The 24,436-nt window shown below is 39.2% G+C and overlaps 1 protein-coding gene across 1 annotated transcript in view; it reads left to right on the forward strand.

Annotated features, from left to right (window-relative positions):
• The window catches only part of COL14A1 (collagen type XIV alpha 1 chain), a gene marked incomplete at its 3' end in the record, with an annotated part of 266,456 nt that overhangs the window by 229,623 nt on the left and 12,397 nt on the right, over positions 1–24,436 (forward strand). Inside the window, exons 45-47 of the mRNA XM_082858482.1 lie at positions 8,308–8,343; positions 9,343–9,409; positions 12,273–12,461. Coding sequence (XP_082714608.1) covers positions 8,308–8,343; positions 9,343–9,409; positions 12,273–12,461 — 292 coding nt within the window. The remainder of the gene's footprint in view (positions 1–8,307; positions 8,344–9,342; positions 9,410–12,272; positions 12,462–24,436) is intronic.

The raw sequence follows: 24,436 nt of genomic DNA on the forward strand, positions 1-24,436 counted from the left end.
TTGGAATAAAAAATAATTTCTTGCCATTCAGATATAGTCACTAAATGGATCTTTCTTGGAGACTGCCTAGCTCTGTCCTGCAGCTACTTAGTAACAAGCATTGTGAGGCTGAGTTTGAGGAATTTCAAGCCCAGTTAAATACAACCATCCCTATATACCAGAAGGTGCCCACAGCTGATGCTGTCCATTTACCTTATCACTCGGGTTTGCATTGTAGTTTTTTTTCTTTTTACTTCTTCTTTTGTTTTTTTGGCTGCGCAGCATGGCATGCAGGATCATAGTTCCCCAACCAGGGATCGAAACTGCATCCCCTGCCGTGGAAGCGTGGAGTCTTAACCACTGGGCTGCCAGGGAAGTCCCTGTAGTTTCTTTTTCTAAGTTTCAAGCACTTCAGACAAGACAACTTAATAAATGATAGCTAACAGTGGAAATATCAAAGAATACATTGGTTCAGAAACAAAAATATTCAAGATAAAATAGATTATAAGAAATGACTCAAAGAAAATGATAAGTCACTCGAAAAAAACAAACAAAATGAAACAAAACAAAAATCTAATTCTGCATGACTGCTGTGAGGTTTGGGAGATATATGTTTGCTTTTTAAATGATTATTTAATTAGGAAAAATATTATCTTCACTGAAAAAGATGATTCTGGCTAGCAAATTTGTTGAGCAGTGTTCTCTTTCATGGCAGCAGTAGTGTGTTCTGGGGAGAGTGCAGATTCTGGAGCTTAGCTGATTGGGTTCAGGTCCCAGCTTTTCCATTTTCTTATTGTATGACCTTGGGCAAGTTATTTGTCTTCTCAGTACATCACTTCCCTTATATGTAAAATGGAAGTAATATCTCACAGGGTTCTTATAAAGAATAAATATATTCATCTCATAGGAATCTTACAAGGATTAAATGAGTTCATTTTATAGGGCTGTTATAAGGGTTAAATGAGTTAATACACCAAGGACAGTGCTTGGAACATGGTAAAATCAGCTTGAGTATTAAACTACTAGTACTTACGAACAGTTTCTTAATATATTAAAAATGTGGGGCTTCCCTGGTGGAACAGTGGTTGGGAGTCCGCCTGCTGATGCAGGGGATGCGGGTTCGTGCCCCAGTCCAGGAGGATCCCACGTGCCGCGGAGTGGCTGGGCCCATGAGCCATGGCCAATGGGCCTGCACGTCTGGAGCCTGTGCTCCACGACGGGAGAGGCCACAGCAGTGAGAGGCCCACGTACCACACACACACAAAAAAAATGTGAAAGAGTTACTTATTCTTGTTTGCTGATTTTTGTTTTTGCTTTGTGTCAAATGCTTGCAAAGGAAGTAGGCAGCAGTCCTAGATTTATAATAAATATTTAAATTTAATATTGGACTTAGTTGAATGTTTGAGTGACTCTTTTATGCAAAAAGTGGGCTAGGTGGTTTTGGAAACATAAAGTAATATAAGTTATGGTCCCCAGTATTAGAGGTCTTGCCATCTGCACAGAGAGAAGAGAAATCCATGCAATGACTTGTAGCTATACTACAATGAAAATTTAGTGTCAGATAGGTGATACTTGAACTAAGTATTGCATTAGAATATTCCTATTGTCGATACCTAATTTATAAGGTATATGCTTAATACCTTTCTCACATTTCAAATGTTTTTATACACTGACTAGACCAGGTCTGTGAGAATGAGAAGTTGTAATTTTGATGAGCAGGAGGTGGGGAAGATGGGGCTAAATAACGAGACATTGAATTTGAGGACTTTGACTTTGTCACATGGATGTCTAAGAATCACTGAATGATTTCTGAATAGAGGAAGAGCTGCCATCAATCAACAGTCACTGAGCTTTCTAAGTTGTATGCTGGTAGTATCTGAGGAGGATGAGACTAGTGGTTGTGTAGAGGATGAACTGGAAGGGAGGGTTTTTAGTTAGAGAAGCCAGCTAGAAGGAAGTTGCAAATGCACTGGTGTGAGATGGTTAGGGTAGCACCTCGGTGGTGGAGTGGAAGAGATAGATATAAGAGGAATTGCAATGCAAAAAGTGTGCATGTACGTGTGTATATGTGTGTGTAATAGACATGCAAGAGGCAAGGGAATGGACATTCACAGAAAGATAGACAAGATGAAAAGGCAGAGGGCTATGTACCAGATGAAGGAACAAGATAAAACCCCAGAAAAACAACTAAATGAAGTGGAGATAGGCAACCTTCCAGAAAAAGAATTCAGAATAATTATAGTGAAGATGATCCAGGACTTTGGAAAAAGAATGGAGGCAAAGATAGAGAAGATGCAAGAAATTTTTAACAAACACCTAGAAGAATTAAAGAACAAACAGAGATGAACAATACAATAACTGAAATGAAAAATACACTAGAAGAAATCAATACCAGAATAACTGAGGCAGAAGAACGGATAAGTGACCTGGAAGACAGAATGGTGGAATTCATTGCTGCAGAACAGAATAAAGAAAAAAGAATGAAAAGAAAAGAAGACAGCCTAAGAGACCTCTGGGACAACATTAAATGCACCAACATTCGTATTATAGGGGTCCCAGAAGGAGAAGAGAGAGAGAGAAAGGACCCAAGAAAATATTTGAAAAGATTATAGACGAAAACTTCCCTAACATGGGAAAGGAAATAGCCACCCAAGTCCAGGATGCGCAGAGAGTCCTAGGCAGGATAAACCCAAGGAGAAACATGCCAAGACACATAGTAAGCAAATACACAAAAATTAAAGACAAAGAAAAAAAATTAAAGACAAAAATTATTGAAAGCAGAAAGGGGAAAACGACAAATAACATACAAGGGAACTCCCATAAGGTTAACAGCTAATTTCTCAGCAGAAACTGTACAAGCCAGAAGGGAGTGGCATGACATATTTAAAGTGATGAAAGGGAAGAACCTGCAACCAAGATTACTGTACCCAGCAAGGATCTCATTCAGATTCGATGGAGAAATCAAAAGCTTTACAGACAATGAAAACTAAGGGAATTCAGCACCACCAAACCAGCTCTACAACAAATGCTAAAGGAACTTCTCTAAGTGGGAAACACAAGAGAAGAAAAGGACCTACAAAGACAAACCCAAAACAATTAAGAAAATGGTAATAGGAACATACATATCAATAATTACCTTAAATGTGAATGGATTAAATGCTCCAGCCAAAAGACAGACTCACTGAATGGATACAAAAACAAGACCCATATATATGCTGTCTACAAGAGACCCACTTCCGACCTAGGGACACATACAGACTGAAAGTGAAAGGAGGGAAAAAGATATTCCATGCAAACGGAAATCAAAAGAGAGCTGTAGTAGCAATTCTTATATCAGATGAAATAGACTATAAAATAAAGACTATTACAAGAGACAAAGAAGAACACTACATAATGATCAAGAGATCAATCCAAGAAGAAGATATAACAATTGTAAATATTCATGCACCCAACCCAGGAACCCCTCAATGCATACGGCAAATGCTAACAGCCATAAAAAGGGAAATTGACAGTAATGCAATAATAGTAGGGGACTTAAACACCTCACTTTCACCAATGGACAGATCATCCAAAATGAAAATAAATAAGGAAACAGAAGTGTTAAATGATACATAAAACAAGATGGACTTAGCTGATATTTATAGGACATTCCATCCAAAAGCAGCAGAATGTACTTTTTTCTCAAGGGCTCATGGAACATTCTCCAGGATAGATCATATCGTGGGTGACAAATCAAGCCTTGGTAATTTTAAGAAAATTGAAATCATATCAAGGATCTTTTCCAACCACAACGCTATGAGACTAGATATCAATTACAGGAAAATGTGTTTGTATCTGTAAGAGATACAAACACATGGAAGCTAAACAACACACTACCTAATAACCAAGAGATCACTGAAGAAATCAAAGAGGAAATCAAAAAATACCTAGAAACAAATCACAATGAAAACACAACGACCCAAAACCTATGGGATGCAGCAAAAGCAGTTCTAAGAGGGAAGTTTATAGCTATACAAGCCTACCTTAAGAAACAAGAAACATCTCAAATAAATAACCTAACCTTACACCTAAAGCAATTAGAGAAAGAAGAACAAAAAAACCTCAAAGTCAGGAGACGGAAAGAAATCATAAAGATCAGGTCAGAAATAAATTTAAAAAATGAAGCAAACGATAGCAAAGATCAATAAAACTAAAAGCTGGCTCTTTGAGAAGATAAACAAAATTGATAAACCGTTAGCCAGACTCATCAAGAAAAAAAGGGAGAAGACTCAAATCAATAGAATTAGAAACGAACAAGGAGAAGTAACAACTGACACTGCAGAAATACAAAGGATCATGAGAGTTTACTACAAGCAGCTATATGGCAATAAAATGGAAAACCTGGAAGAAATGGACAAATTCTTAGAAAAGCACAACTTTCCGAGACTGAACCAGGAAGAAATAGAAAATATGAACAGACCAATCACAAGCACCGAAATTGAAACTGTGATTAAAGGTCTTCCAACAAACAAAAGCCCAGGACCTGATGGCTTCACAGATGAAATCTATCAAACATTTAGAGAAGAGGTAACACCTATCCTTCTCAAACTCTTCCAAAATATGACAGAGGGAGGAACACTCCCAAACTCATTCTATGAGGTCACCATCACTCTGATACCAAAACCAGACAAAGATGTCACAAAGAAAGAAAACTACAGGCCAATATCACTGATGAACATAGCTGTAAAAATCCTCAACAAAATACTAGTAAACAGAATCCAACAGCACATGAAAAGGATCATACATTATGATCAAGTGGGGTTTATCCCAGGAATGCAAGGATTCTTCAATATATGCAAATCAATCAACGTGATACACCATATTAACAAATTGAAGGAGAAAAGCCATATGATCATCTCAGTAGATGCAGAGAAAGCTTTCAACAAAATTTAACACTCATTTATGATAAAAACCCTCCAGAAAGTAGGCATAGAGAGAACATTCCTCAACATAATAAAGGCCATATATGACAAACCCACAGCAAACATCATTCTCAATGGTGAAAAACTGAAAGCATTTCCTCTAAGGTCAGGAACAAGCCTAGGATGTCCACTATCACCACCATTATTCATCATAGTTTTGGAAGTCTTACCCATGGCAATTAGAGAAGAAAAAGAAATAGAAGAAATCCGAATTGGAAAAGAAGAAGTAAAACTGTCACTGTTTGCAGATTACATGATACTATACATAAAGTATCCTAAATATGCCACCAGAAAACTGCTAGAGCTAATCCATGTATTTGGTAAAGTTGCAGGCTACAAAATTAATGCACAGAAATCTCTTGCATTCCTATACCCTAATGATGAAAAATCTGAATAAGAAATTAAGGAAACACTCCAATTTACCACTGCAACAAAAAGAATAAAATACCTAGGAATAAACTTACCTAGTGAGACAAAAGACCTGTATGCAGAAAACTATAAGACACTGATGAAAGAAATTAAAGATGACACAAACAGATGGAGAGATATACCATGTTCTTGGATTGAAAGAATCAATATTGTGAAAATGACTATACTACCCAAAACAATCTATAGATTCAATGCAATCCCTATCAAATTACCAATGGCATTTTTTTTATAGAACTAGAACAAGAAAACCTTAAAATTTGAGTGGAGACACAAAAGACCCGAAATAACCACAACAGTCTTGAGGGAAGAAAAACGGAGCTGGAGGAATCAGACTCCCTGACTTCAGACTATACTACAAAGCTACAGTAATCAAGACAATATGGTACTGGCACAAAAACAGAAACATAGATCAATGGCACAGGATAGAAAGCCCAGAGATAAATCCATGCACCTATGGTCAACTAATCTATGACAAAGGAGGCAAGGATATACAATGGGAAAAAGACAGTCTCTTCAGTAAGTGGTGCTGGGAAAACTGGACAGCTACATGGAAAAGAATGAAATTAGAACACTCCCTAACACAAAATTAAACTCAAAATGAATTAGAGACCTAAATGTAAGACCTGACACTATAAAACTCTTAGAGGAAAACATAGGAAGAGCACTCTTTGACATAAATCACAGGAAGATCTTTTTCATCCACCTCCCAGAGTAATGGAAATAAAAACAAAAATAAACAAATGGGGCCTAAGGAAACTTAAAAGCTTTTGCAAAGCAAAGGAAAGTACAAACAAGACGAAAAGACAACCCTCAAAATGGGAGAAAATACTTGCAAACAAATCAACCGACAAAGGATTAATCTCCAAAATATATAAACAGCTCGTGCAGCTCAATATTAAAAAACAAACAAACCAATCCAAAAATGGGCAGAAGACCTAAACAGACATTTCTCCAAAGAAGACATACAGATGGCCAAGAAGCACATGAAAAGCTGCTCAACGTCACTAATTATTAGAGAAATGCAAATCAAAACTACAATGAGGTATCACCTCACACCAGTTAGAACGGGCATCATCAGAAAATCTACAAACAGCAAATGCTGGAGAGGGTGTGGAGAAAAGGGAACCCTCTTGCACTCTTGGTGGGAATGTAAATTGATACAGCCACTATGGAGAAGAGCATGGAGGTTCCTTAAAAAACTAAAAATAGAACTACCATACGACCCAGGAATCCCACTACTGGACATATACCCAGAGAAAACCATAATTCAAAAAGACACACACACCCCAGTGTTCATTGCAGCACTATTTACAACAGCCAGGTCATGGAAGCAACCTAAATGCCCATCGAGAGACGAATGGATAAAGAAGGTGTGGTACATATATAGAATGGAATATTACTCAGCCATAAAAAGGAACGAAATTGGGTCATTTGTAGAGATGTGGATGGATCTAGAGTCTGTCATACAGAGTGAAGTAAGTCAGAAAGATAAAAACAAATATCATATATTAATGCATATATGTGAAACCTAGAAAAATGGTACAGATGAACCAGTTTGCAGGGCAGAAATTGAGACACAGATGTACAGAACAAACGTATGGATACCAAGGGGCGAAAGTGGCAGGGGCGGTGGTGCTGTGATGAATTGGGAGACTGGGATTGACGTATATACACTAATGTGTATTAAATGGATAACTAATAAGAACCTGCTGCATAAAAAATAAAATAAAATAAAATTCAAAAAGAAAAAAAGGAGGCAAGGGAAGGAAGGGTAAAAGATATAACCAGTGATGGGCTTGGACTGGCTTGTACATGCTTGGGAGAGTAGATGTTGTGCTTCTCTTCCCTTTGAAACTCCATCTTCAGTGACAGCACATTTGTCACTTGAAATCAGCCATAGGACAAGCATTTACACCTCTGAAAACAGCAAACAGTACAAGTGAGGGCTTTTCATTTTTCCAGAAAGCCAGTTTACCTGCACACCGTGGGGTGAACCCAGAATTTTGAATTTGGATGACTAACTGAATAGAGATTTTGGAGATGATATGAGTTTGATTTGGGACCTGTTGAGATTATAGTAACAACTGGGAACAGTCTGACAATGTGGCAAATTCCATCTCTAAATGGCACTCGCTATCCTTTTGATAGAGAGGATAAAATGTTGTCCAGTAAATCTATTACGCTGCCTTGGAGTTGAAACAAAAAGATGAAATTATTCTGAAGACACATGTTTTGCATTATACATGTAATTTCATTGCAGAAACACTAAAAACGCCATTGTTTTATCAGTAAAAGTTTTTACAGATATGGTAAAGTTTCCTATGGATCAAAGAGTAGCTAAGCCACAAAACAAAATAATGATTCAGCTGACAATTCGTGTTAATACAAGCTCGTATCATCAGGGAGACTCAGGGAGAAAGAATTGTTTGCTGTTACTCTGGATGGAAAGCAGAGTGAGGATGTGGGATTTCACAGATTTCATCTTTTACTTGAACTCTTAAGTTGGAAGATCTTTTCCTTTCTGTGAGAGATATTCTTTCAAAAATTAAAACAGTTTATCTTTTCAGCAGAGATTTGTGAAATCAATTATGCAGCATCAGTAAAGTACAATTCAGAGGGTGGTGTTTTGTGTGAAAAGATGTGAATGACTTATTCAGTGACACTATGTTGCAAAGCAGTATTGCTGCATCATCCCAATTTTGTATTCAAACCTATTGTGTCTGTGCATTCAAAGGCTGGAGGAGTAAAATGTTTAAAACAGCTATCTCTGCTTGATGAGTTTACAGGTTGCTGTTTGTTTAACCCTGTTGCTGTGTATCTATTTTTGCTGTAGAATTATGAGAGCTAATAAAAAATGTTGATACAATAAGAAAAGATACACTGTCATGCTTGGCCGAGTGCAGTGTCACAAGTAACTTGACAATTTAAAATTTTACAGGGTGTCCCTGGAGCAAAGGGAGAAAGAGGAGAAAGAGTAAGTATCCTCTGGAGTGTTGACCAGCGGCAGCTGACTGCACACCTTTTGTTGCATAAGCCTGCTAAAGGATAACCATTTACTCTCATGATTACTCATTGCTCTAATACCACTCCTCTTCCCCCTCTCCTCAACTCGCTTGGCTGTGAGCACATTTTCAAGGGAAAACCACCCTGTGGGCTAGAAATCAGGAGTGCTGGCTTCTAGTTGCAGATCTGCTACTATCCAGCTAGATGACCTTAGGCCATTTCTTTCAGGCTAAAATGGAGAGAATCAAACTCATCTAACTCACAAAGTGGATTTAATGAAGACATAATATAATGGATGTGAAAAGGCTTCAGAAAAGTAAAAGTTCTATTCAAAATGCCAAGCGGTAGATGGAGGCTTGTGTATTTCCAATATGGGAACCAAGGAAGACAAAGGCAGCGTGGAATCAAAGAACTGGCCGTGAAACTTAGATCAGTTTATTTTAGGGGCCTTCTATATCCTTTGAGAAATTGTGCCGCTGCTCATATAATTGTGCTGTCGGCTCTAGTAGAAACAGCAGTGACCTTGGGCTCATCCAGTTACCTCTGAAAACTTGGGCAGTATGTTTAACTCTCTTCATCTGTAAGATGGATTTAACATCTTTCCTCTGAGTTGCTATTAGTATTAAGTAAGCCACTGGTTGAGAAATTGCTGTATTTTCAAACTCTAAAGAGCGATAAATAAGGCATTAAATATGTATGGGTTTATTATAAAACTAGTAAATTTTTTAGAATCTGGGGCCAGAAGCACTTGAACTTTTTAATTTCATAAAGACTCTCAGGAACCTTGTACCACGAGTGCCAGATTGCTTACACCTTCTCCGTGTGCACCATGGTGGTCAATCCTACCTGTTGCTAGGAGACAAAGAGCCCAGGTTGGGAACAATGAGTCAAGTCCCATGTCCATCCTGGAAGTCCTGCCATTGGCTGGGTTTGTGGCTGAGAGTCAGCAGTCTGCTTTTTTCTCATCCAGGGTGACCTACAGTCTCAAGCCATGGTGAGAGCAGTGGCACATCAGGTGTGCGAACAGCTCATCCAAAGTAAGTGCGTTATAGTTACAGATGTTTTTTTATTACACGTCCAAATGGGAATTTGCCTTTCACACAAGCGTAAAGACTAAGCTTTGTCTTGTTGCAGAAACATAAGCTTTTCAGATGGCCATCACTAACCCATCTAAGTGATCATTACATATTATCCTAGAGTTCTGCATCGATGGTGCAGAGACCAAATTCCTCTCTGTTGTTTGTCCAAAAACTCTCTGTTTGCCCATATAGGTTTAACTTGACTGTCCATATCAAATCTTTTATTTCTTCTTCATCTCTCCAAATAGATAGATTTTTTTTCTCAAGTCCTCAGCACTTGAAAGCTGCCAAACTAAGGCATCAGAAGCTACCTTCAAGCCCCTATATTTAAATCCATATCTCTTTCTTACCCATTTCTTTTGGTTAGCCCAAGGCCCTTCCCTTTATTCTTTAAGATTTATACCAGAAAAAAATGCAGACACACAAACATACATGCACACATGGAGACAGGCTTCACGTGAACATTTGACATGATACTTGGGCTCCGTGCCAAACATTACACTGGAACACACTTTATATCACACCTGTCCCATTTCTTCATTTTAAACTTGAACTTTCCCACAGGCCAGTATTTCAGTTACTGATTCATGCTCATTCACTTCCATACCCACGCATCTGTGCATTTCTCCCCTGCCCACTGACTTTGTCTCAGTAATCTAACCAGAGGGTTACTAGAGTGGGCCCTTCTCTCTGCCAGTCATTTGTTTAGTTCCACAAAGATCTGAGGCCACAAGGAGATGAAATATTCCTCTCAAACCCAGACAGCTCTGGCCTAGCTCTGCTGCCAAGCCCCCTGGTTCTGTAGCATCCACCACCTCCAAGGCCAACATGACCTAAGCGGCTGCCTTAACGGCTTTGAGGTTATATTTTTTTAACCTGGGAAGTTTGGGAATCCTGTAAGTGTCCAAGAAGGTGCTATTGGCTGGGTCCAAAATTCCATCTGAAGTAGATAAACCCAGATCTCATCCTGCAGAAAGCATGGAGTGAAGGTCTACAGGGGCTTGGAAGAGTTTTCATTAAGACGTAAATCTTAGGGCAAACTGAATACAAAGCTACTATCTTCAGATGTAGTAGTAATGCTCCGTGTATTTTAACTTTATTTCATTTTGTATTATATTGCCCAAACTAGTGGTTGTGAAAGAATTTATCAGTTAAATGAAACTACTTAAGTTTAATGCCAAAATAGGATCTCTGAAGATACAATTAATTATAAAAGGGAAACAACATTAAGTAGAATATGTCCAAAGCTAACCTGTACCTTGGATTATTTTGTAAGTTTCTCATTTCAAGTATACACTGTAAATGGGTGGGTAATGATTTTAAGGAAACCTAAGGGTTAAATCCCTTAGGTTTTGACTCACTGACTATAATATAAGGAAGATTTCACAATAGTTGTTATCTTATTCCACTGTAGAATAAAAATCTTATATAAATATGTGATTATTTGAAACATGCCCTAAAAATTGAGAGTCCAAAATCCAGTTTTTCCCATCAGCAATTCTCAGATTCTTGTGAATAACTTCTAGGAAATAGAAACCAACAGGGGTTATACAAGAGCTGAAACATGTCAGTAAAATAGGGAGGCCCTGCCTGTCAATGTCATTGTCAGAGGAAAAAAATAGAAGAGATTTTATGCCAGTCTATGAGCAAAACCCAACCCACCCAGAAGCTTCATTTCTGGTACCTCGATCATCTGCCCACACACCACTTCACGTTTCTCTGGGCTTCTTATTTCCTTCCTTAGGCTTCACCTCAGAACTTGATTATCATTTAGCATATAATTCCTCACATGCTCAGTTACCTGGTTTTTAGTCCAGATCTGAATTATGCTAGGAAAGTTTATGTGGGAAGCTGTGTGAGGCTGAGGTGATGACAGCTAGAGAAGTATCAATAATAAAGGATGGCCCTTTTATCAAAGGAGGAAGCTGAAAAAGCAGATGTGGAAATGTCTGATCCCACCCAAACATTCATGAACATGCCTACTAATGGCTCCTGGGTCATCAGGAGGCCAATCCTACTTACAGTCATGGTCCTATGCTTAAGAACGCATTGACTATATCTTAGAAATCATCCCTCTAAAAATGGTTACTACTCTTTATTTAGGGTTGAATGTTTACAAAGGAATAAATGACAGTCATCTGGAAAGTTCACTTCTTTGGGAAAATGTTATCTCCTGATGATACTGAAAAATGGGGCATTATGGTATCAAATACTTTCTCAATCTATACTTCTAATTATTAAAATACATTCTTCCAGGCACAGCTGAGTTAAGGGATTCTGGGAGAGAGCGCCAGATTTTTTTAAAAAGTAAAGCTATTCAGAGTTTCTGCAGCTGGGACCCAAGTAAAGGTTTCTGCAAAAAGCCTTGGCAATGAAGAAATGAGTTGAAACAGAGCACTTGTCTGGGGATTACTGAGCAAGAGGGTGGGACAGGCTTTGTGGGTTGGAAAAAAGACATATTACTTGGGTGGAAATCGCTGGGGAAAAGGGGCAGCTGGGTGAGGATTTAGGGGTCAGATAAATGTTGGGGGTGAAGATAAAATTTATGATTTCTGGTCAGTGATGTTTACTGAGATGCTGACATGAGCTGTGGAATTCCAAACACATGAGATGCGACTTGAATACAGTCCAGCTGTTAATATCATCCGAAGTAAAATGCAAAAAGTTTTCAGTTGGAAATCAACTTATTTCAGAGGGATGTGCTTCTTCCTATTGGTGGGTGTCTAACAGAATTGTTTGGAACCTTGACAGATAATACCTTCAGTTCTCCCTTTCTAAGTGTGACAGTTCATCGAATGCTTCTTTGTCCTTCGTGTCTCAGGTCATATGGCCAGGTACACAGCCATCCTCAACCAGATTCCCAGCCAGTCAGCATCAATTCGGACCATCCAAGGGCCTCCTGGAGAGCCTGGGAGACCAGGCTCACCTGGAACCCCTGGTGAACAAGGACCTCCAGGTGCCCCAGGCTTCCCAGGAAATGCGGGTGTGCCAGGGACCCCAGGAGAACGAGGTAAGCTGGACCACTCCTCTCACTGAGTGCGCCGAAACAAGAGTGTAACGGTGGTGCTTATGCAATGATAAAGTTCCAAATAATGGACCTAAATTAATTCTATTCCATCTATTCTTAAGCTTCTTGTTTATTAATTCCCAATATTGAGAAAATTGAGTAATCTACAAAATGTTTACTAAGAGCCACGTCTGCTTGTATGCAAAGGGAGGATCAGAAACCCCAATTCACCTCTAAAAGGCTTTTGAGCTCATGAGAGAAAGAGGTCCCCACTAGATGGATGAATTAAAAAAAATATGCCCATCCAGGTAGAATTACAAAATGATCCCCCACTCTGGACAGATGTAGCATCAAACATATGTGTCAACTGAAAAAAAAAACACACACACACAACCTAAAAGTTGAGAATTATGTTTTATTTGGTGGACTCACTGAGGACTTAAGCCTGGGATGCAGCCTCTCAGATGGGTCTGAGGAGCTGCTCCGAAGAGATGAAGGAGGACCTGGATTTGTAGGAGTTTTGCAACAAAAACCAGGTAGTGGGAACATCAAAAGAGAACTGTTAATTAAGGGAAAACAGGCATCTCAAACTAATGAATTTAGCACTTTCCTATGAATGGGAAGATGCAAGAGTCTGGGCTCATTGAAATCATTCCTTTGATGATTCCTTTGATCATTCCTTTAACTACCTAGAGCCAGTATTCTGTTCTTTTCCATCCTGAATCTCCTCAGAGTGCACTGTTGGGGGCAGCCGTAGTGGCTGCTGGCTTGATGGACACAACATCTTTTGTTTGCTCGTATGGCAAGCAGCATTCTTTGTCCACATGTGTCATGGCAAGTAGAGAGCTCACTTCCTAGGTCTGGTACATTTTTTTTGTGCAGTGCCCATACCAGGCAACGGTCAGCCTTGAGGTAAGGCATGAGTCATATCAACATATGATTTACATGTGCTTATGTAGACCATGCCAGTTCTAAACTTCAAATTAAATACTGTTTGTGGCTCATCTTCCTATAACATGAGGCAGTATTTTATTTAACAGTTCCATGGGCCAATGTTTAATCTTTCCTACTAAAGTTTCTTTCAAATAGAGATCCTACTTAGCCTTTTCTTCTACCCTTTACAGGTCTTAGCAGTGTTGTGTAATACAATAATGGATTCTTTCGACTGGATTTCACCCTATCCTGTAATTGGCCAAGATCTCCCACTCCAGAAGCAGATCAGATCAAAGAGAAGTGGGAAAAGGGCTTACATATCAGCCACAAAGAAAGTGACAGGAAAAGAGATAACCAGTAAAAGTATTTTCTAGGACACAATTTTATGGAATGTAGATTGGGAGAAAAGCTAACTAGTACCTATCTGCTCTTGTGAGTCATATTGCTTTAATGAGATGGGTAGGATATACTTCTTTGATCAAATTTAAGATGTAAAATGCAGATTACCAAGATAATATCTCATGTTTATTCTTGATCCATGCCAACAGGCCATGTGCATTTCTGCCTTTGCACTTCTGGACACTTTGTTCTTCCCCCTTTGGAAATGTCCTTTCCTTTCCCTGCCTTATGTGAATCTCACTCTTAGTTCAAGGCTCAGCTTAACCCCTGTCTCATGCATGAAGTTTTTGTTGATTGTTCTGGACCAGCAGATGTCTCCACCCCATGAATACCTGATGCTCTGACCATCTCTCCCACCCATTTTAGCAGTCATCACATGTTAATGAACAGCATGATGGCAGAAAGCAGGGCTCAGGTCTGAATTGCTTTGCAATAATAGGTCCTCATCAGATAATTGTTGCTTTGATTGCAACCCAGTTCTGATTTTCCTTTCTAAAGGGTTTTCCTGTGCCAGGGCACTAAATCAGCAGATGTAGAGAAGGACATAATTTCCTCGCAGTGTACCAGCGATCTGGCAGCCAGGAAGGTGGCCACCTCTGTCAACAGGACACCCTCTGATGGGGTTGGTGATGGATCAGCTGTGACTCAGGGAGCACAGAGCCAGCGCCTGAGTCACTCTCGGCAAGTCACAAGTTGTCTTTGTTCTTTTTGGAAGTCCTGTCCTCGTTCCTGCCAGACTGAGTCTTTCCTGCTCTGCAAGAACACTTGAATGCTTAGATCAGAGAAAAGTCAGCCAAGGATCCTCAAACAGTGGTCCAGACAGCCCTCGAAATATGAATTTCCATGATATAATTTGCTGACATACATGTATGTATATATTCCGAAAGAGTAGAGTAGATAAGCAAAATCCTGTATTTCACAAACACAGGTAGGATGACAGTAAGAGAAAGTGAGAAATGCCCTCTGAGCACGAGGGAAGGTGATTTCGGTTGATCACCAGCTGGGAGGGTTTGCTTTGGGGTTTAAGGTAGGGGTTTATAGGCCAGCGCCCAGGGCACTTTTCATTCCCAGCAAAGTATTTCAATCCTGTTGCAATTGGGATTCATGGTTGCAAGGAGAACAATAATTTTTTAAAAAAAGTATTTATTGAAGTATAGTTGATTTACCATGCTGTGTTAGTTTCAGGTATACAGCAAAGTGATTCATGTTTTGATATTAGCCTTGTGGTCCAAAAACCCAGAAAAGATTGACACAGAAAAATGTCTGCCTTTCCACGAAATCAAAACAACAGAATTTTAAAACTGAAGAAACTTCAGCCATCTTTTCTCCTGACCCTCTCATTTTATATAAAAAAGAAACTTATAAAGATATTGAGGCCCAAAGAGGCTAGAAGTCAGCCAATGTCAGGACTGGAAATAAAAACCAGAGATCAGTTTGATTTTTTTTCTGTATAAAATATGATTATCACTATACTGTAGAATACAATTTGAAAAGGACACTTTATTATAATGAGTAAAAATAAGTACTATTACTAGGCGGTGTACTTAGACAGATAATAAGCTACAAAAGTAAGACTGAAAGAAATATGGATGTTGAGATTCCAGCATAGCATTGAGGGGAACCTCACTTTCTGCTGAGTCTTCATAAAAAAAAAAAATTCATGACTCTATTGATATGGCTAATTTTTCACCAGAGGTACTCCATCTGATTTCTCTATTCTAATTTTTCAAACGTTTTTCAAACTTCTTAAAACATAATGAACAAGAAGAAATACACTTTACCTCATGATGCTGTATGCATGTGCATGTGTGTGCATTCAAACTTATATAACTGAGGCAAATAGAAATAATACTTTCCCTTACTATTGTTTCCTGTTTTCTTTTGTTAAAAGGCTGAGGGGCAGCATGGGGAATTCTGTTCAATACTCTGTAATAACCTATATGGGAAAAGAATCTGAAAAAGAAGAGATATATGTATATGTATAACTAAGTCACTTTGCTTTGCACCTGAAACTAATACAACATTGTATATCAACTATATTCCAATATAAAAATTAAAAAAAAATGGCTAAGGGGCACCTTTGGATTTTATGACCTCAGTTTGAAATACATTGTTCTAGTTCAAGATCTTTGATGAACGCCATTCTTTTTCTTTTCTTTTTCTTTTTTTTTTTTTTTTGCGGTACGCAGGCCTCTCACTGCTGTGGCCTCTCCCGTTGCGGAGCACAGGCTCCGGACGCGCAGGCTCAGCGGCCATGGCTCACGGGCCCAGTCGCTCCGCGGCATGTGGGATCCTCCCGGACCGGGGCACGAACCCGTGTCCCCTGCATCGGCAGGCGGACTCTCAACCACTGCGCCACCAGGGAAGCCCCTGATTAACGCCATTCTTACCATTGAAATATCCAAAGAATATGCATTTTTAGAGAATAGAAATTGCAAACATTCCTTCCACATCAGCTCGGTGAAGTAGACGACCATTCACGACTCTCCTTATTTAACAGAAGACTGTATTTTCACTCCATCTGATTGTCTTTCTCGCTCTCGTTAACCCTTTGTCTCCTTTAACTTAAAGTATTTTTCATAAGATTGTGTGGAACAGTCTCTTAGCTGTCTTCTCCCATAGGTTGTAGTAGAAAGAGAATCCTCAGACTTTAATGATTCAGAGAGATCCTGCAGCCCACATTGTTCCTCCAAAGCTTAAACTCCAGCTGAGACTTGGCTCATTATTGGCACCCAGAATTGAAGGGGTTCCACTTGCATCACAGAAGCAAAATGGGACGCGCCTGCTTTCTCTCCTCACTGTTAACTTATGTCAGAGAAAAGCGATTCCTCCATGGACTAGGCTACATTTTCGCTGCCTTTCCCCATTAAACTCTGCACCATCTTCAGGTAAATGGCTCTGTAGCCTGGCTTCCAAAATTTAGAAAAATGGGTGGGATCAGCTCTGAGGTTCCTCTGTTGTTCCCTGAACTGTGACAATGGAGTCCTAACTATTCTGACTTAAACTCACTCTCCAATTAGCCTTGTGTGATTCTAACGAGATCGTCTTGACAACTCAATTTCTAATTGTGATCTCTGCATGTCATTCCCAGATGACCAATCTGTTGATTTCCTTTTTCCATTTATTTACATGTTCATTATCCACACTGATATCTTGAACCATCTATGAACCCAGACAACAGTAGCTTAGTTGGTCTAGAGTCCACAAAATTCAGTTTACTTATTTATCTGAAAAGAACTGGGAAATTTCCTTGATTTCAGTCTTCATGCAACTCCTACAGTTTCCATGATTCTCCAAAATATACTGGATCAGAGGAACCATCCAAGTAAAGATTTTCATGTTTAGATTGTATATCCATAACAGCTGGAATTCATAGCTGGTTTATTTTCTATAATAAATCAACAAATATTTATGAAATTCAAGGTTTATGTAAGGCTCTTGGCTGGGCAGTGTGTGAGATAATACTATGATTTATGGCTTTTGCTTGTTATGTTAGGCGCCAGATGCATCTGGCAATATTGTGCTCGGTCCCATATATACAATCTCATTTGGATAAAATAGAAGACACGGTTTGGATAAGGAAAGAATATGATATATTAACTGAATGTACAAGTAGGGAGATGGCAACTGCTAAGCAAGTTATATGGAAAGTACATGCTGTCAGAAGTTAGAGGAAGACAGCACTGTGGCCTTTGATAAGAAATGGTGCTATCATTTATTAAGCAATTACTTAATAAACCAGCAGTTGCTTAGTATATTTTTAATGTTCATAAAACTTTTATGAGATCCGTATTAGCTCCATTTTTAGGTGAGGAAACTGAGGCTCAGCCAGATGGTCAATTGTCACAAAGGCCACACAGCTGAACAACAGGGGACCAGAATTCGAATCCAGATGTGGATGATTCCAGAATATCTGTGCTTGCTCACCTCTGCCCTGTTGTCACCTTTAAATTCATTGCTTGGCAGGCGTTTCACAGAGGAGGCCAGCACTGTGCAGGGTTTGGTGAACCCTGTTTCATTATGGCTCCTAATATCCACAGTTAATAGCATGTGAACTCCTACACTAACCAGTGTTTTAGTGGGTTATAGTTGTACTGTTTGCAAGCTTCTTAATGCACTTTGTTCTGCTGTGTTTGGATAGCCTTGGAGCATCCGTGACCCAGCAGATGACCAGCTTTGAGAAGTCAGGTGACCTGTTTTGGGTACCTATGAACATGATAAAGACACTTTTTAAAAAATTTATTATTTTTGGCTGCGTTGGGTCTCCGTTGCTGCACGTGGGCTTTCTCTAGTTGCGGCGAGTAGGGGCGACTCTTCGTTGCGGTGCACAGGCTTCTCATTGCAGTGGCTTCTCTTGTTGCGGAGCACGGGCTCTAGGCGCGCAGACTTCAGTAGTTGTGGCACGTGGGCTCAGTAGTTGTGGCTCATGGACTTAGTTGCTCCACGGCATGTGGGATCTTCCCGGACCAGAGCTCAAACCTGTGTCCCCTGCATTGGCAGGTGGATTCTTAACCACTGGGACATGAGGGAAGTCCCTGATAAAAGCATTTTTTACGGTTATATATTTTGGCACTTGACAGTTCTTCTAGATTTTAGCATAGGCCCAGTAGGGCAGTAACCTATAGGGAAATTGGTCATGGATCTGGCAATAGAAGTTATACTTCTATTATAGTGTCTCAGCCTGGGGGCAAATAGGGAGAAACCTGGAACAAAGTAATTTAATCTTGTTTCACTTCTGATATTTTAGAAGAGAAACCGTTTTCACCTTACTATGTGTGATGTGCTTTAGCTGGAAACAGCATGATGGGAGGGAAAGAATGCAGTTTGGGGCATCAATCACATATGGGTTAGGATCCTAACTTTGCCACATACTAGCTCTGTAATCTTGGCTGCTTAATCTTTCTGAATCTTCATTCATTCATTTAACCAGCACTTACTGAGCATCTACTACATGTCAGGCCTGGTGCTGGGTGTTAACAGCATAGTGGTAAACAGGGGGTACAGCTCTTGCCTTTTATGTAGCATAGAGACAGATATTAAACAAAAAAATACATGAATAGCTTAATTTCAGTTTTTATGTGTTATGAAAAAATGTAGGTTGCTCTATGAACATGGAAGAGGGGACTCTGACTTACTCTGTTGAGTCAGTGCTGTTTTAACCGAGACCTGAAAGTTTAGGAGTTTGCCATATCAGGAAGAAAGAAAGTCAGAAGAGGGCATTCTAGGCAAAGACAGCAATAGCATGTGCAAAGGTCCTGAGGTGGGAAGGGACTTGAAACCTATAAAGCCATGATTCTCATCCCTAGCAAACATATTGTCTCCTATTTATAACAAATAATTTGCAACATTTCTGTTACTGTTCTAAACTGAAACTTATAGATAATAAATATTACCTGCCTTCACACATAATTTTAAAAAAATAGAGTGTCGTACTATGTAATATAAAGAAGTAAAAGGAGAGTAATTTATGGTCAAATACTTTATTCCAGTATACAGATTTCCAGCATAACTACAATGGAAACATAAAGAATAAATCAAAATGTACTTGTATTTAAGAATTATTAAAATGCAACAGTTCCAAATTCAAGATGATATAGCTGAGCTTTATCAATTACTTATGTCTCTACATTTGTCTCTATTGTGTTCACAGTGAAGATCTATTAAGATAGCAAGTACATCACTGGCATTATGCAAATAAATGTAAATTACCTTCTCCTACTTTTTCAGGCACATGTTTTTTGGTTAACGCATCTCTTGATTTTTCATTATGTCTTTTTTCCTACTAGACGGGGTCATGTCTTTCCCTATGCCAGCACCTGAAAAAAAGTTTACTGGAAATGACTGGAAGTTATCATTGCAAAGACTTTCCCTTTGCTGGACTTCATTGGTTTCTATAAATTTCATGAGCACTTTACGTCTACTCTGTGGGATCAAATCTTTTGGATGTGAGAGCTCTAGTCACTCCAATATTATTATTGAGGATTAAAAAAATATTAATATTGGAATGTCATTTTAATCAAGAGAAAATATCACGTTTGTCTAAAAGCTTGATGCTCGGGCAGTTTCTAACCTCTGTTGGCTCTCAGGATTAATTTGTTATTGTTCTTTGAGGATAAAATCCCTGAGTGACTCTTGAAGTTGGAAAGTGTCTCTCCTTGAGCTTTCCCTGCCACCGAAGACCAAATTTCTAATGACTGGATGTAAAGAAAGACAATCTTTAAAGATCAATTTTTATCAGTCAGGTTCTGTGGTTAACTTGAAAAAGATTGTCTTTGTTTCAGAAAATGAGAAAAGGGGGATGGGAGAAGGATAAGATGAAACACAACTGAACTCCCCTAAGCAAACACAGATAGAAAAGGAATCGGCCATCTTCTGGTTGCCGTTAAGTCAGTGACACCACCTTTCAGAGACAGAGAAGTGGCTGTCAGGGCAGCAGATGACACACTGAAGCTAACACTGAGTCCCTTATGCTCGTGCCACAGTTTACTGTGAATCCACAGGGCTGAGAAGTCTAGAGGGAAAGCTAGGTCCCCAAGGATTCAAAGCTGGGTGAGAGAAGTAGGGTTCTTACGTTCAGTTCCTGTGGCTGAAAAGAGCTGTTGGCATAGACGATACATTTGGCAGAAAACTTGGGTCACAAATTCAGAAGTGAAGCATAGTAGTTGTGAGCCAGGAATGCCTCAATGGTAAGCATCTGTGAAACTTCTTAATGTCCCTTGTATCCTGGTTTATTCCTGGAAAAATTCTCTTTATGGGACAGAGCAACGTGATGAAAGATAGAGGGCCAGTAGAGCTCTCGTAATAAGTTACTGGTTGATGCTTAAATATTTACAAGTCTTCCCTGTGATGTTGTATTATGGTTGATACTCAGCTGCATGAGACATCATCTTTTCATTGCTGATAAAAATCTGCTGAAATACATGTTTGTCTTCTTCCTCTCTTGCTTTCCGATCCCCTCCCTCTCATATCCTGAGAGATGAATTCCAGAGAAATAGTTTTCTCTTTTCACACCCATTAATTATCCGGTAAAGTCCAGTTTGAATGTCCTTTGGAACAAGACCTTTCTCTGAAGGTCTGATGGATTGTGTTTTCCTAATGTATAGTGACCTTAAGGCATTGATAATGAATGCTCTTTCTCTTTATCTCTTTGTACCATCTTTTATTTTGTAGATTGTTGGGTTTTTTTCCTGTTACAGAGTGACCCTTTGCATTTACCATGGCTGCAGAAAGAAGCCCTATGTATTGATCTATTACTATGAACAAATTACTCTAAAACTTAGAAGCTTAAAACAACAAAACATATATAATCATGGATTTTATGGGTCTGGGATTCAGGAATAGTTTAGCTGGGTGCTTCTGGCTCAGGGTCTCTCATGGGGTTGCAGTTAAGATGTCAGTCAGGGCTACAGTTAGCTGGAGGCTCAAATGGGGCTGGCAGATCTACTTCCAGGATGGCTGGCTCACTCACTATCAGGAATGGTTAGCAGGGTCTCAGGCCCTCCCTGACTACTCTGCTTATATTTGCATGGGAAGGATAAGTCTCTCCATAGGGATGCTTGGATGTTCTCACAGCATGGCGGCTGCTTTCCTCAGAGCCAGTAATCCCTGCAAGAGAGCAGGGATGAGTCCACAGTACCTTTTGTAACTAGTCCTAGAAGTCACAGCTTTGCTTTCATCATATTCTCTTTATTAGGAGGGAGTCACTAAGCCCTGCCCATGCTCAAGTAGAGGGGGGCTAAGCTGTACATTTGAAGGGAGGAGCATAGAATTTGTGAATATGTATTTAATCGCATTGTTCTAAATTCAACCAAGGTTTTCTGCCCTTGCCATGTAACCACGGTGATGCTTTCATCTGTAAGAATGATTTCCACGCAGTCTGACTTCTAGTGCACTTGTGAAGGGTTGGCTCATGCTGTGTCTGCCTGTTTTTGCCATTTAAATGGGTGTCTTTCTCCCCTTCCTCCTTTAAAGTATTCAAATGCCAGATGTAGCTTTTTAGAGGGAAATATAAGATGTAGATTTAAGCCCCTTGAAAGAGTAGCACCTATTGGAAAAGGCTTTTTGTAGACTAACACTTTTCGTGTCCCTATTTCTGGAATTCATTGTAATCAGGATAAAATCATTTGCCAGTCAAACACAAAGAATTATTTTAAAAAGTCATTGACCAATTAAAATTATCATTAAATTGTGTCCCCACTCTTCTTACTACTGTAATATGACTATTACAATAACAAAAAACTGTAACTGTTGTTTTGTTTACTTTTTGCCATGAAAACTGATATCGTTGTTTCTGTAGCTTAAATATTTTTTGAAATCCTTAATTGGAATGTCTGTGTAGTAGGTTGTAGCAGATTCTTTGCATTGGATTTCAGTCCTTGTCTTAGGTAATGGGTAATATGCTAGAAATACTGCCCAACGTTAATGCCATCTCAGGAAGATATCTTTGTGTAGTCCCAGGTTATGTTTCCCAGTCAGCTTCACTTCAAGTCTGTACCCTCTGCTCTAGCCAAACTGAACTACTCAGGGCTCTCAGTATGAGTCAGCTCTTGCTGCATAACAAACCACAAAAATCTCAGTAACATACAGAAATAGATATTATTTCTCACCACATGTCTGTGGGAGGCAAGGGCAGCTCTGCTCTCCTGGGGCCCTGGCTGGGGGGGCAGTAGCTCCCTAGACTATGTTCTCCTTATGGCATTGGCAGAAATAAAGAGGGCAACCCACCCACCAGTCATATTTCAAACCTCTGTTCACATCATTGCCCACTGATATCCCATTGGTTGAAGCAAGTCACATGGCCAAGTCAAAATCCAAGGGCTGGGGAGATGCATGAGCCTGTTGCAAGAGAACAGATGCATAATTCTATTGCAGAATAGTGAAGAATTCAGACCACTGTTTCGGTTTACCACATCTTCATACATGCCTTTTCCTTTCCACACTCAGGGCTGATTCCTGTTGTGCCCTGTTCTTATAGCCTTTCATGGATTTTCACATGTTATTCTGACTCCCCAGAGCTCTCTTTCCTCCTCTGGCTCAATCAGACTCAAATTTTGAAACTCATCTCAAGAGTCAGCTCTGCCAGACCACTCATCCCTCACTGTGGTTTATTTGTTTGGCCAGTGTGTTTGTTGTTGCTACACTACATTATTCCAACTGGATGAACAGGTGGAAGATCTGAGTAACATCTCTCTCGTTTGTACTCCCTGGTCCCCAAACACATGCCTCCGTCATAGCAGTTTCCCGTTATATTGTAATTGTTGGTGTACTTGTCTGTCTTCCCACTGGACTGTGAGTTCCTTGAATGGGACTGTTCCTTTCATCTCTGCATCCTCCAAAAAGGAGCCTGAACACATATTTGACAAATGAATGGATGGCCGATCCCTACCTCATTACCGTGTAAAACATGTTGTTTAGCGCCAAGGTAGAATATACTTTCTTGGATTGTCCTTTATTGGTTTCACCTCTGTTAATCCTGTTTCACCAATGAGACTACGTGCTCCCCACAAACCAAATTTAATGTCTGTTTTCCTTTTATTCCTCATAATACCTGTTATCTGATAGCTATTTCATGACCCATAAGTGATTTATGGTGTTAACTACCACTTGGCTAGCTTTTTGGCTGCCATTTCTCATTCAGCCCTAGAGCCATGATAAAAGCAGAAGCCCATGTGGTTTAGTTCATCAATCTAAAGACATCCTGTTAATAGCCAATGACTGCCAAGTTGACAGCGTCAGCGTTTTCTTCAAATCATCATCATATAATTTTAGCCGGAAAAGCAGGGTGAAATTTTTAAATAGAAGTTTTGGTTATACTGGATATATTTTATATGCATTTCCTAAATGCATAGAAAAAGCATTGGATTTTTCAGTGCCCAAATTTAAGTGTGTCTAATTTAGATATCTGTGGTAAAAAGGTCAAAGGATCTTCTGCCTGTATTGCCTGTGTGTGTGTGTGTGTGTGTGTGTGTGTGTGTGTGTGTGCACGTGCACGTGTACACACACAAATCTGGAAATAGAGAAAGAGAGAGACTCCCTTTACTTTATTTTTTATCATTTTTTCTTCCAGTTTTATTGAGATATAATTAACATACACTGTATAAGCTTAAGGCATATAGCATAATGATTTGGCTTACATACGCCATGAAATGGTTACCACAGTAAGTTTAGTGAATATCCATTATCTGGTATATATACAAAATTAAAGAAATTGGAAAAAAATGATTTTTTCTTGAGAAAATATTTTTCTCTTAGGATTTACTCTCTTGACAATTTACATATATAAGCACAGCAGTATTAATTATTTTTATCATGTCATACTTTCCATCCCTAGTACTTATTTATCTTATAAGTGGAAGTTTGTACATTTTGACGTCCTTCATCCAATTCTCTTTTCCCCACTCCCTATCTTTTAAATGTAGAAATGTGTTTTGTCATTTTCTAAATTTCTGGCCTTGAACATAAACAAGTGAAATGGAAGTATACCATGTACTAGTTTATAGGATAAAACTAAAGCTGTTTATATTAGCTATGATAAACCATTTTCAGTGAATTTTTTGACATGGCTTTTAAAGCAATAAATACATTATAATAAATAAGTATACGAAATGCATTTGTGTAGATGGGTGAAAACATACATAGAGAAGATA

This window comes from Leucopleurus acutus (genome assembly GCF_964270905.1).
Source record: "Leucopleurus acutus genome assembly, chromosome: 17".
Classification (NCBI taxonomy): domain Eukaryota; kingdom Metazoa; phylum Chordata; class Mammalia; order Artiodactyla; family Delphinidae; genus Leucopleurus; species Leucopleurus acutus.